The 12,126-nt window shown below is 41.8% G+C and overlaps 1 protein-coding gene across 1 annotated transcript in view; it reads left to right on the forward strand.

Annotated features, from left to right (window-relative positions):
* The window catches only part of COL23A1 (collagen type XXIII alpha 1 chain), a gene marked incomplete at its 5' end in the record, with an annotated part of 181,772 nt that overhangs the window by 121,672 nt on the left and 47,974 nt on the right, over positions 1 to 12,126 (forward strand). Inside the window, 1 exon segment of the mRNA XM_080353326.1 lies at positions 9,772 to 9,816. Within this exon segment, the coding sequence (XP_080209452.1) occupies positions 9,772 to 9,816 (45 nt within the window).

Below are 12,126 nucleotides of genomic sequence, written 5' to 3' on the forward strand. Positions count from 1 at the left end.
GTAAGTGCACACTTAGAGTTTAAGGTCCTGTAAGATTTATTGCCAATGTGTAAGCAAAGGGGAGGAGAAAACCTATTGGCCAAGAAATGCCGTGTCCTGTCCTGTGACAGTGACTGCCTTAGCTGGTACCCAGAGAAATCTCAGAGCAACCACAGCCTTATTCATCACAGAGCAAAACAGAGGATTTACATGCTTGTTCTAAAAATAGTTTCTTTTCATATAAACTAAAAATGAGGATGTTTGAAGCATGTTTTATTTAGAAGTTTACATTATTATTGAGCTTTTTTCTATCTAAAAAAAGTAACCACAGTTTTTCAGAGTTTAGATGCATCATTGTAATAAGGACAGCATAAAAACTTGTATGCACAGAAAATGGGAAAAATTCCTGATGTCACCTGGTCTGTATCCCACATATGTTCAATCATTCACTCAGTTCCCATGGTGCTGTTACCTGTGTTTCTTCTGTTTGCTCTTCCATCCCACCAATGGCCATTTGGGAGCTGTTTTCCTGATGATGAACAGCATCATTTTGCATCTGTTGCCGCTGTCCTTGGACAATTCCCAATCTCTGCAAGGTCATAATGATGTCAATAATAGCTCTTTCCTGTGTGCTGAGTGGCATTTTAGCAGTACTGCTCAGAGTGCCTCTCTAAGCGTTGTTCCACTGACCCACTTACTGGGAGAGCGGAGTTCTTGATGGATTAATCACATCTCCTTAAAACTACATTGTCAAAAAGATAATTTGTCTTGTGTGTGTTATGACTGACAAACAGTAAATTGAATAACATGCAGTCAATAATCACCTGCTGTACTAGTCTATGCTGCAACATGGTTAATCTTGTAAAATCCTCTCCTGAAACCATCAGCCGTGGCTGCCTGACTTCACAGGTAACTGCATGTTCCTTGATCCCACATGGTGCTGGGTGAGATGCAGCGTCCTGAAGCATCCGTGCTCCAGGGGCCCCTCCAACAGCTATGCCAGGAGAAGGGTCACACTGTATGCAAGAGAGGAGTTTCTTGTCTCTTTTTTAATTGTCCTAGCAACTGGCTGCTTGCAGATGGTCTGCTTTCTTACATGGACTTTTCCTTGGATATTTAAACGCGGTATGAATCCACACACCAGTTTCGTTTGGGGAAGGATCACCTGTGTCCATCTTTCATCACTTAGCTGTTGAAGGCAGTGCGGTGGTTTTGCTGGGTATTTTATATTGGGTAAAATTATTTTGAAACAAACTTGTTAATATCCATAGTTTAGACACTTATTTGTGTGACATTGGTGATAAAATGACATGATTAATTTTTTGGTTTGTGTAGCCTTAAATTTCAGGCTCATTGCCTGTTGTGCTTACTGAAGACTGCAGGCTTTTTGAGAGCAAAACCAGCATAATACCATTAGTTTTCCAAAATCAGTCGTTGTTGTTTGTTTATGCTGAACTTGGCTGGGAGCACACAAACACCAAATGGCTGCCGTAGTTGCTTTGGAGCAAAAATTAAACCCCTAATGTTGTATTCTCCTGTTTTCCTTGATCTGCAGCATCTGCTGGGATATGAGTGTGCTGGTGATAGTTTGCTGGTACCATCGTGCAGAAGGAAATATCCCTCGCTATGGCACTTTCTGTCTGTATATATTCTGCCCAGAAGGGATTTTGCTGTTTGGGTTTTGTTTCACTAAGATGTGCTTTCACTCTCTTTTTTGAAGCATATGGCATTGTGAATCCCCGGTCCAGGGTTAATGCTGATAATGGAAAGAGAAACGGCTCCAGAAGCTGACTTCATATTTATTTGACAGGCTATTCCTGATATCTCTTTAGAAAAAAGATGTTGCTTGTGGGACAACGTGTAGAAAACAAGGTAGTTTTTAAAGAGGTGGAAGAAATGCCTTCTGCATGCAGAAAACTTGGGAGGGAGAGAGAATTGAACAAAAATAAAATGTTTCTTTTGAGACCACAGGAGGAAGAAGTTAACAGCTTTTTTAAAGATGCTGAAATTGTGACATGTAATAGTGCAGTGTTGGATGAGTTTCAAAACAGGAAAACTTAGATTTTTATGTTAAACTTGATTTGCAACATGGAAGCAAAATCTGTTGGTGATATTTAGCATGATCACTGTGGGCTTGCACTTATGATGAGCTTGGCCCTGTCCCTCAGATGCTTTATGGTTTGCACATGGCAGCTTGCACACTCCTTTTTAGGAAGCTGAGAAACAAAGAGAGTGGAAAATCCTGCCAAAATGGGCATTAACCATAGACTACATCCACAAATGTGTTCGTGCAAGAATAACATTTAAATACAAAGTATGTGATTGTTTGCTTAAAGTCTCTAATGTATACGCTTCTCTATAGTTACTGGGATCTTTTCTGGATGTACGAGAAACCACATTATTCAGCTGCTCTCAAAATCTTGAATTGCTGATTTCTCTTCTCTTGCAGTCTTTGCATACTCAATGATATTGAAAAGGACAAATAATTACTTTTTTCCTGTGGGATCCTGGCTCTGGAATGGCTAATTCTGATTGTAGATAATACACATTAACTTTGAGTACTTCCGTGCTCCAAAAATGCAATTCATCAAAACGCAAGTACTTTGTGTCAGATCTGAATGTTTCACGAGAGATTTTGTAATCCAACATGTCAAACTTGTTTAAATGTGAGATTGTAACTGAAAGCCAAAGGAAGCAATAAGTGCTTCGTTATCTTGCTTACCTTACAGAAGTGTCTTACAGTTCTTGGAAAGAAGAAAATTATTGTGTTTCTGTAAGAAATACACAACTATCTCAGGCGTTGCCAACATGTGCGTATGCTGCTTGTGTTTGTAAGCAGGCTGGTGTTCCATAGGGGCAAACATAGTGACTCCAGTAGAGTAATGCTCGGTTCCAGCTGCCAAATAACTCCATGCAACTTGGTTGCTGGTGACTTCTTGCTTCTTCCCAGAGGTGGCTTTGTGTTAGCAATCATTTGAGCAGGGGAAAAAGCCTAATTTATAAATGCTTGCTAAGAAAGCAGACTTTGAGGGTATCTGTTTCCTCATCTGTTCCAGGCAGTGATGCTTTAAGTTACCTAGTACTGAGGATACTGTAAGAGTGATGAATTTTAGTCAAATGCTACCGGAGGACTCCAGTGTGAGTTTGGCATCGCTTCTGTTCACCTCAGTCTATCACCACATGGTTTTCTAGCTTGTCTCCAAAGCAGGAACAGGAATCTCTGTTCATTTTCCATATTCATGAAACTGTACCTGACTTGCCTAACCAGTAAGTCTCCAAAAAGAAGAGACTGTGACTTGCTTGTGTTTTCTTAACCTTCCTTGGTGTTTTTAGTGTGTAGGAGCATATCGGCATGATGCACAGAGGTGGTCACTGTTCTCATAAAGAAACACGAAACCAAATACGTGTGTATGTTTATGGTAGACACTTAGATTTTCTGAAAGACTCTGAAAGTTACCATCTCAGTTCAGGGCTCGTCCTGAAGCAGCTGTCTCGGTGCAGATGTGGGAAACTGAAATCTGCCACAAAAACGTTTCTACCTTGCATATAGCAGCCCCCACAGCTGCCAAAATATTCATCTTCTTGTTTTAAAAATAGAGGGGGGGTATACTGGATACATCTGCTCCTGCCCAGCGCTGTGCTGCAGCTGTGCCAGCATATTATCTGGATAATGGCCCGAGTCAGACCAGCCATAACAAGAGGGGGGGAAAAAATCCCATGTTTGATTTAAGTGCAATTGTGGCTTTATTCCAGTCACTTCTTAATTTATATCTCAAATTCAGTTTATCTTCGTGCCCTGGTGACTAAACAAAGGAGCTGTGTGCACTTGACTGTTTGAAGAAGCTGTCTCTAGGCGGGGGGGAATTATTTAAGGGAGTGTGTGTGGGGAAATCCAGAATACTGAGCAGCACCATCTCAGTTGTTTTAAATGGAGCGTAATCAGCACTTCGAGTGGTTTCAGTGTATGTGTGTGTATATCATTTCACTCTTTGAATGAGTGTGAATATATTTTATACTTTTCTTCTACTATACCCAAGGGAAGAAGGGCTTCCGTTAGCTACAATTAAGGAAAATGCTTAACCACTCCAAATTTGCTTCTGATCTTGAAGAGTTGTGCTGCTTTGAGCTATTAAACTTTGTGTGTAGGCTTTGTCAATGCTGGTGGATGTTGGATTTGGGACTTGGATTTCCTCTGCCCCATCTTGCTGGGAGGGTTTAAGACTCTGCCCCCAACCTGTGCATCCCATCCCATCCCATCCCATCCTCTCCCTGGATATTCCTCATTTTTAGCTCAGCTGTAGGTGAAAGAGAGTTTGTGGCTGGTAAACCTTTAGTGCTGAGGTGCTTTAGCCAAAACATATCTTAAATGTTGCCCCTTTATTATTCCTGCAATAACAGCAATATTCCTGTTTGGTTTCTAGAGCAGGAGTTTTCTTCCCCAGGGTTGAGTGCAGCTCCCTGACATGTTGTGAGGAAGATGCTTGTGTGCATCTTTGCTCAGAAAGGCTGCGTGGAGTTGCAAGAAGGAAAAGAAATATATTGCTTGTTCTGTATCTTTGAGAGAAATTGGGTCACGTATTGAACTGCAAGGAGCTTTCCTCAGCTAGCAACCAGAGGATGCTTTTTGGGTGGTTTTTCTAGTAACGTTAAACATAGCCCAGGATTTCAGGGATCTTTCAGGGCACTTGGGCCAAATTTGAAATTAATCTAGTTTTTTTTGTTTCATTTTATTTGGAAAACTTCTGTAGACTGTAGGTGCTGCATGTTTCCAATCTGCATCTGGTATTTACTTTGAATGTTTGTGTCTTTGGAATCCAAAGCCAAAACGTTTCATGCAAAGTGTTGTGACCCAAAACTGTTTAATCTTAGATCTGTGTTCTCAGAGCCCATGGCCTGACTTGAGTAGCTGATGAGTATCAGCTGAGCAAGCATCGCAGAATCTGACTTCTGCCCATGAACCATAAACCTTTTCCCCAGGGAACAAGAGAGTAAATTGGCCTTGGTGCGGGAACAGCCAGCGAGACCGGGGCCGCGGTTTCCTTGTGCTCAATACCAGACCCTGCAGCACGCTGCTGTGAAGATCGCCTTCCTTCTAAGTGAAGCCATATGAAAAAAAGAACAACACTTTTTTTTGAGAATGGCTGAACCAACCAATTTGTTCAAGCTACTCTTCTTGATGGCTTATTTTTAGCTGAAAAAACACTGATATTTTGAAGGCAACTTGAAAAGTGCCGAAGGGGAAGAAGGGGAAACAGAATCAAAACCATTTCAGGCTCACAAATGAAAAACAACAACAACAACAAAACCCCCCCAAAACCCCAAACAAACAAACGCAAGCATGTGAGCAGGTACGCCCTCCAAAATGGTGTAGAACTTAATCCCATGTTAGAGCATGATGAGTTAGATGTGAGTTCATCTAGAAAATAAGTAAGCTCAACATTTCTGATTAAGAGGTCACAAGGCAATCAGCTCGCTGTGTCATGCTTGTGAGGGAAAAAGTCCTCTGATTTAAAGATACCCAGTAAGATAGGTCTTCATTTCACTTGGCCAAAGTTTTTGCCTGAATGTTGTTCTTAATTTCTTCTTTGTATCAATGTACGCCAGAAAAAGTCCCTGAGACCCTTAGGCTTGAAGAAAGAGATGGGTGCAGATTTATGGTTGATATATTTGTGTGTATGTTCTCAGTGGAAAAGGGTGATGTATCTGAGAAATGAAAGTGGGAAGATAGCACAAGCCTGGTGCCACAAGTTCTTGGGTAACAAAGTACTTCACTGGATAAACATTTTAAAAGCATTGGCTGTCTTCAGTGACGTTTTGCTGTGTTGTAGTGTCAAACTGTCTGTCTTGCTGGCGTTTTACATTCACCTTATTCTTGATGAACATGGATTTAACCTGTTAAGCCCAGCAGTGAGGCAGGCAGCAATGTGCCCCTTGAACTGAATTGTCATGAGCCAGCACTGTAGCCTCCCAAGCCTGGGAACATGGGTCAAGGACCAGATTTGATTTAATTATGAGGAATAAAAAGATGTGAAGCATATGTAGTGCCATAGACCTGTTTTGCTGGTATTGATGGATTACAGAGTTCATAGAGCAGCCCGATTTGCGGTTATCCAATTTGCAATGGGAAAATTAGTTCAAACAAGGTAATTTACTGCACTGTGGACAAGTACTTGGTTTTTGCTCTTAACAATATCTTAAATGAACTATAAAGTGTTGTTGATTTTTAGTACTTCATTTACTCACCCACAGTAGGTGACATAAGCGGCTGCTACCCTGCAGAACCGCGAAGTCAATTGAGTCTATTTACTGTGAACTTTTTACCTTGTTTCTGAGTAGCTGTTCTTTAGATGCACCCATCAGCTCTTCCTTATAATGCTTCCAAAGAGCAATATGTTTCTTTCCCTGCCTTTGTCTTTGGGTTACTAAATCTATCATCTCACTGGAAAGCTTAACGGTGTTGTCAGAAATTGCATTTTATGTCCTGGGTTAGGGCTGTTTAGCTTGAACGTGACAAGTTGTTTAAAAATAGGCTGTTTTATGCTTTGTATTCATTCTCCTCTCCAAAACTGTCTTTCAGAACAATGTAAATAAAGAACTCCCAGAACTGATACAGGGGAGCTGGTATGCTTAGCAGAAAAGGCTCAGCTATTACCCAATTGACATTAATGTAACATAAATCTTAATTATATTGAACATGCATCAAGCTGCAAGGTCTTAGGAGATGGAGTCATTAGGTAACAGTTTACAGTGAACATTTATCTTCAAACAAATTCCCAGGCCTCCTTAATTCCCTTTGTAGTCTCTTAAAGGCGTTGGAAATGAGAGGTGTAATATGGATTCACTTTATGCCCAGCTCTTTTAGCAGTATCCAAAGCTGACCCCTCAGCACAGGCTAGAAATGGCTAAAATAATCATTTCCAATCATGTAGACCACGGACTTAGTCCCATCTGCACAGGACGAGGTTGCAGACGACTCTAGGGTGACTCTGCGTGTTGTCTCTCTGGGGAGCAGAGAGGTCTCTGTCCTTCTACTCACCCACATCTGCACCATAGGACTGTGACTTGCAAGTCTTGCCCAAACTGCATACTGGGTGGGATGTTCTTCCTTTTAATCCCCACAAATATTTACTTTCCTCAGAGATGTTTCCATATTCCATTATGACAGCAGGATTCTAGATGTTTCCAAAATACTACTTCTTTTTTTCCACCAAATTGCTTTCTTATCTGTTATCTTTCTTATCTGTTATCTTTCTTATCTGTTATCTTTCTTATCTGTTTTTATCTAAACAGCAAGTAAAACAGATGATAATGGATTTTTTTTTCTCTCAATTTTGGTTTATCTCATGGTTTCCACAAGCATGCTATACTTGTAAATTCATGTGCTACACCCATCTTACAGATTTTCTTGAAGACTAAGGAAAGAATTAAAATATCATAGAATCCTAGAACAGTTTGAGTTGGAAGGAACCTTCAAAAGCTCATCCAGTCCAACCCCCCTGCAACAAGCAGGGGCATCTTCACCCAGATCATGTTGCTCATAGCCCCGTCTGGCCTGGCCTGGAATGTCTCCAGGGATGGGGCATCTACTATCTCTCTGGGAAACTTGTGCCAATGTAGGCAATAGTGAAGTTTTCCCTTTTGGAATGAAGAATTAAGAAATCCCTTAAATTAAAAATAAATGTAATACTGATTTTAGTATTTTTTTTTTAAGCAGAATCTTCAGTTTCTCACAGTTTTCTCACGTTCTCAGTTAAGTCTCTGACCTAAGCTTTAGTTGGGAGCTCCAGCATTCACCTTTCAATATCAGTGCTCCTCTAAATTGCCTAAAAACATCACTACCAGCTCATTAGTCACTTGTTTAAAACCTTTGCCTTCCTCTCCTACAGCTTCATTAGGACATTTCCTTCTCCTGAGAAACCCCGGGCTTTCTCATCCCTGCTAGCAGAAGAGAAAAAGTAAAATCATTATGGATTAAATGCATCCAGGAGGAGTTTATCTCCAGATACAGAAGGATTAAGCAAGGCTGAAGTTTCAGGCTGTGGGTGCTCAGGCTCTGCCTGGGGCTCAGACCACCACAATTAGCCAAAAGGGTGGTATAGGTAGATAAGCTTTAATTACTTGGTTGTGTCTGGTCTCTGATGTAGGAAAAGGTGCTTCATCAGTCGTGGTTCCCCTCCTTGGATTAAGGATGGAGGGAGTAAGTGTTCTTCCTGGTCTGATGCAGTGTAATAATTTACCTGATTTCAAGAATTAAAGAGGCTGAAGATAGGCCCTTTTTATTTTCTTTCTCGCCCATGGATGTTTTCTCCCAAGCCCTTGTGAGGGCGCACTGGGCTGGAAGTTGCCACCCTCATAGCAAGAGGAGCCCGTGGGGTTTGGAGCAGCCGCTGCAGCCCTGGTGAGGGACAGATGAGCTGGGTGGAGGCAGCACTGCACGGTTTGTCCAGACTTCAAAGAGAAAAACTCCAGGCCATGGCTGGAGATGCAATTACACATTTGGGCACGGAGATGTTTACGTAGAAGGAAATCTTGGTAGGAGTGCCAAAGTATTTAATGATCTTTGCTTATTGTCTTTTAGTCTTAAAGCTAAGAGGAAAAAAATAAAGCAGTAGAAAGGAGAGGAAGCAGTGTAGTTTCACAAATAAAAAGTGAGCTCTTGCTTTTTGTTGTTAACATTGCTGTCACCCAGCAAATGCTCCCCCAGAGCTGGCTTTTGTGTCCCCATCTGGCAGATGTGAGCCACAGGAGGGGGCAGCTGCCAGCGCCAGCCCAGAGCCTGCAGCACGAGGGACACGGTGTGACAGCTTTGTCAGGGACCTGGCTACTCAGTATGTGCCAGAGCAGTGTTCTGCACCCACATGTGTTTGTATTAAGTGCCTTATTTTCTTGATTAACAGTATTTTGTCATTTGTGGTATTTTATCGACCACTGAGCCATTGCTATCTAGAAGAATAAGAATACAAGCAAGTTTCATATCTGAAATTATAAATATATAATGAGATCTAGGCAGTGTTAGCAGTCTGCACAAAAACATTTTCTGACTCAGATAATGATTAGTAGCAAAAAGTTTGTTTCCCTTTTTAATACTTTAAACATTGCGATTTGCAAGCCTCTAACATCCATGTGCAGTGGGCATGGAGTGCACAGGACTGCCAGCCACTCTGTGAAGATTTTTCCGGAATTTTGGAGCATTTAAGACCTGGTTCCCTCTACTGCATGGGCAATGCTAGTAACTTCCAAACCTGCTGCCCAGCTTGCTTAGGAACCTGGCCTCAGCTTTTCCACCAAAATGATGCATTCTGGGGGAAAAAAAAAAAAAAAAGTGGTATTTAAGATGTACAGCTGTGGGAAACTGCAGCGAGTCTGTGGAATCCATGACAGAAAATATGAGAGTAGAGATCAGCCTTGAGATATTAAGATTTACCCTTGAGAAGGATGGGAGTTAAGGAGTATCTGGAGAGAGGAGAGATGTACCCATGAGAGAGAAGGGGATAGAAGAATAACATGGATGATAGAAAAATTAACCAATGAGATGTTAGTGCTGTAACTTGTAACCAATAGTGAAAAGACACATGAACTGGTAGAATTGTATAAAAATGCACTTGTAGCAATAAATGGCATCTATTACTTTCATCTTGAAAGAACTTGGTCCATGTTGTTTGTCCGTCTCAACTGCGACATACAGCCTGCTGTTTTCTCAGTTGTTGGGAAAGGGGGTAAGACATGAGGCGCTCTGGATCCGAAGGGAAAGGTGTGGGATGTCACTAACCCTGTGCTCTCTGCTTTCCACAGGCCCTCCGGGGAGGCGGGGGAAGCCCGGCCGGCGCGGAGAACCCGGTAAGCATTGCCTGGCCCCAGCCACGTCACTGGGTGCCCCATGGGTGTCATTGGGCTGGGTGGTAACCCTTCAATAATGGTGCTGGTCACCTTCACCTGGGCTGTGGAGCAGGGGCTTCCCGCATCCCTGCGTGATGGATATAAAGGTTTTCATAAAATCCCCCAAATAAAACCAAAAATTAAAAAAACCTTCACCAGAACAAAACTCAAACAAAAAAACCTCAAAACACCCACTGTTGTCACGTATTTATTAGTCCTTCCGTTTCTCCCTTGTAGTGTTCAGACACATTTTTTACTCCATGCAACAGTGTGAATTAGCACAAAAATATAGAAGCCCAGCTGCATGCTGCTGCTTTCCAGCCTATGGACACATCTATATGTTGCCTGCGGGTCCTACGCTTGTGCTGTTTGTTGTCCACATTTCAGAGCTGGGGATAAACCAAACCTCAGCCACCAGCCATGGGCACGTCCCCCGAGTGCTCGCGGTGCCCTTCGACCAGGTGAAACCACAGACTGGTCTCACTGGGAATTTTTATTTAAGCTAGTTATGTATTCTAATTAAATGCTTCTGTAATTTTGTTATCTGGTGGTTTGGGGTTTTTGTTGTTATTGTGGGGTTTTTTGCTTGTGTTTTTTCTTGTGTGTGTGTGGTTTTCTTTTGTTTGTTTTGTTTTTCCTGGCTTGTGAAATGGGAAAGCACCAATCCCCTTCAACTGGGAAGTGCTGTTTGCATTCTGCTGTTTGGTTGCTAGTGCTGTTGGAGAGGGTAGAGACACGGTCAGTTTTGCTCTTCCCAAGGCAAACAGTCACACAAGGATGTACCTCAAAAGCCATGGAATTTGCAGCTGCCTTTGCATGTTGGAAAGCAGCAGGTGATATTTCACACACCTCAGCTCTTAGGTTATTGAACATTGAGAGAATGAATAGGGACCGGGTAGAATTTATTTAGCAAGGAGGCTGTTCTGTGCTGCCTGTTGCTATAGCAAATAGGCAGCTGGGTTTTAAAAAAGGGCAGCCTAACTTAACCAATAATTTGAATGATTTTTTTAACTCTGGGGTAAGGAAATTAGGGGGTTTGGGCTGTGGACTGATGTCGATGGAAGGCAGGCAGGCAGGTATTTCCCTTCTCTCTTCCACTGATGGTATTTCACAGTGCATCGCGTGTTTTTTGAGATACTTTTGCTCTTGAAGCATCAGGGGTTACTTATGGCCAAGGATTGGATGGTGCACTCATAGGGGTGGTGATGGACCCCAACCAGCTTCATTAAACCCCTTTTCCTCCAGCTGGGCTGTGAGAGTAGCCACCAGGTAGCTTTGATTCTTTTTATTTGTTTATTGTTTTTTAAATATCATTATGCTCTTTAAAACACTTAGAGGGGAGTACAGCATTCAGCCAAGGGCACCTGATGAGGTCAGCCAATGAATTTGGGATTAATATGCAGGCATTTATGTAAATTTTTTCCAAGGTATGTCTTTAGCCCATACAAAAATTTAGGAGGTAGCTGTGAGCTCAAGCATAGCCATGACCTTCGCTGCCTTCTCCCTGTTCATGTGAGAGCTCTGAAAAGTGATGGTTGCTCTTGTGCTGCAGCACATCCGCAAGTGCTTCTTGAGCATCCCTCTGACCATGTGGGAAGCTGCCAGGGAATCAACACAGGACCAGCAGGAAAACAAGCATTATAAAATAAACTTTTAAAAAAAATCATTAATAATAACAACTTATGATCTTCTTTGAATTTTTCTGTGATTGTGGAGGAAAATCCGTTTAATGCAATGCAGCCTCCCCAGATTGTTCCACTGGATTGCAGATAGAAAAGCAGTGAGCAGACATCCTGTGTATATTGGTTTTGGCCAAGCTGCCAGATGTTTGTTTTCATAGATAGCTTGAATATATATTTCCATATTTGTTTGAGAACCTGACCACACATAAACCGGGTCCTTGTTCCTTTGCTACAGCTGATAAATGTGAATAAAACTTTGTTTGCGTAGCATGATAGTGTCCATCCCCAGGGACCCTGCGTGGTTATAGCTTTACAACCTTGAGACAAATGTTGTTGTAGAGCCAGAAGGCTTAACGCTATTCTCAGCCCTGCCAAAGGGAATGTTTTTTTCTGGCAATTGTTGAAATGGTTATGTTGAAAAACTTTTTCTGCTTTATATTGAAACTTTGAAACTATGTCTCTTAAAAAGAAACAGAGACACCTTTTAGAGATCATTCTGTCCCTTTTCAATCCCATCCTCTTGTTGATTTAAACCAAGACTGAATTTGACTTTTTTCTCTTGCTGTGTTGGATTAATATAATTTTTAAA

The sequence above is a fragment of the Nesoenas mayeri genome (assembly GCF_963082525.1).
Source record: "Nesoenas mayeri genome assembly, chromosome: 14".
Taxonomy (NCBI): Eukaryota; Metazoa; Chordata; class Aves; order Columbiformes; family Columbidae; genus Nesoenas; species Nesoenas mayeri.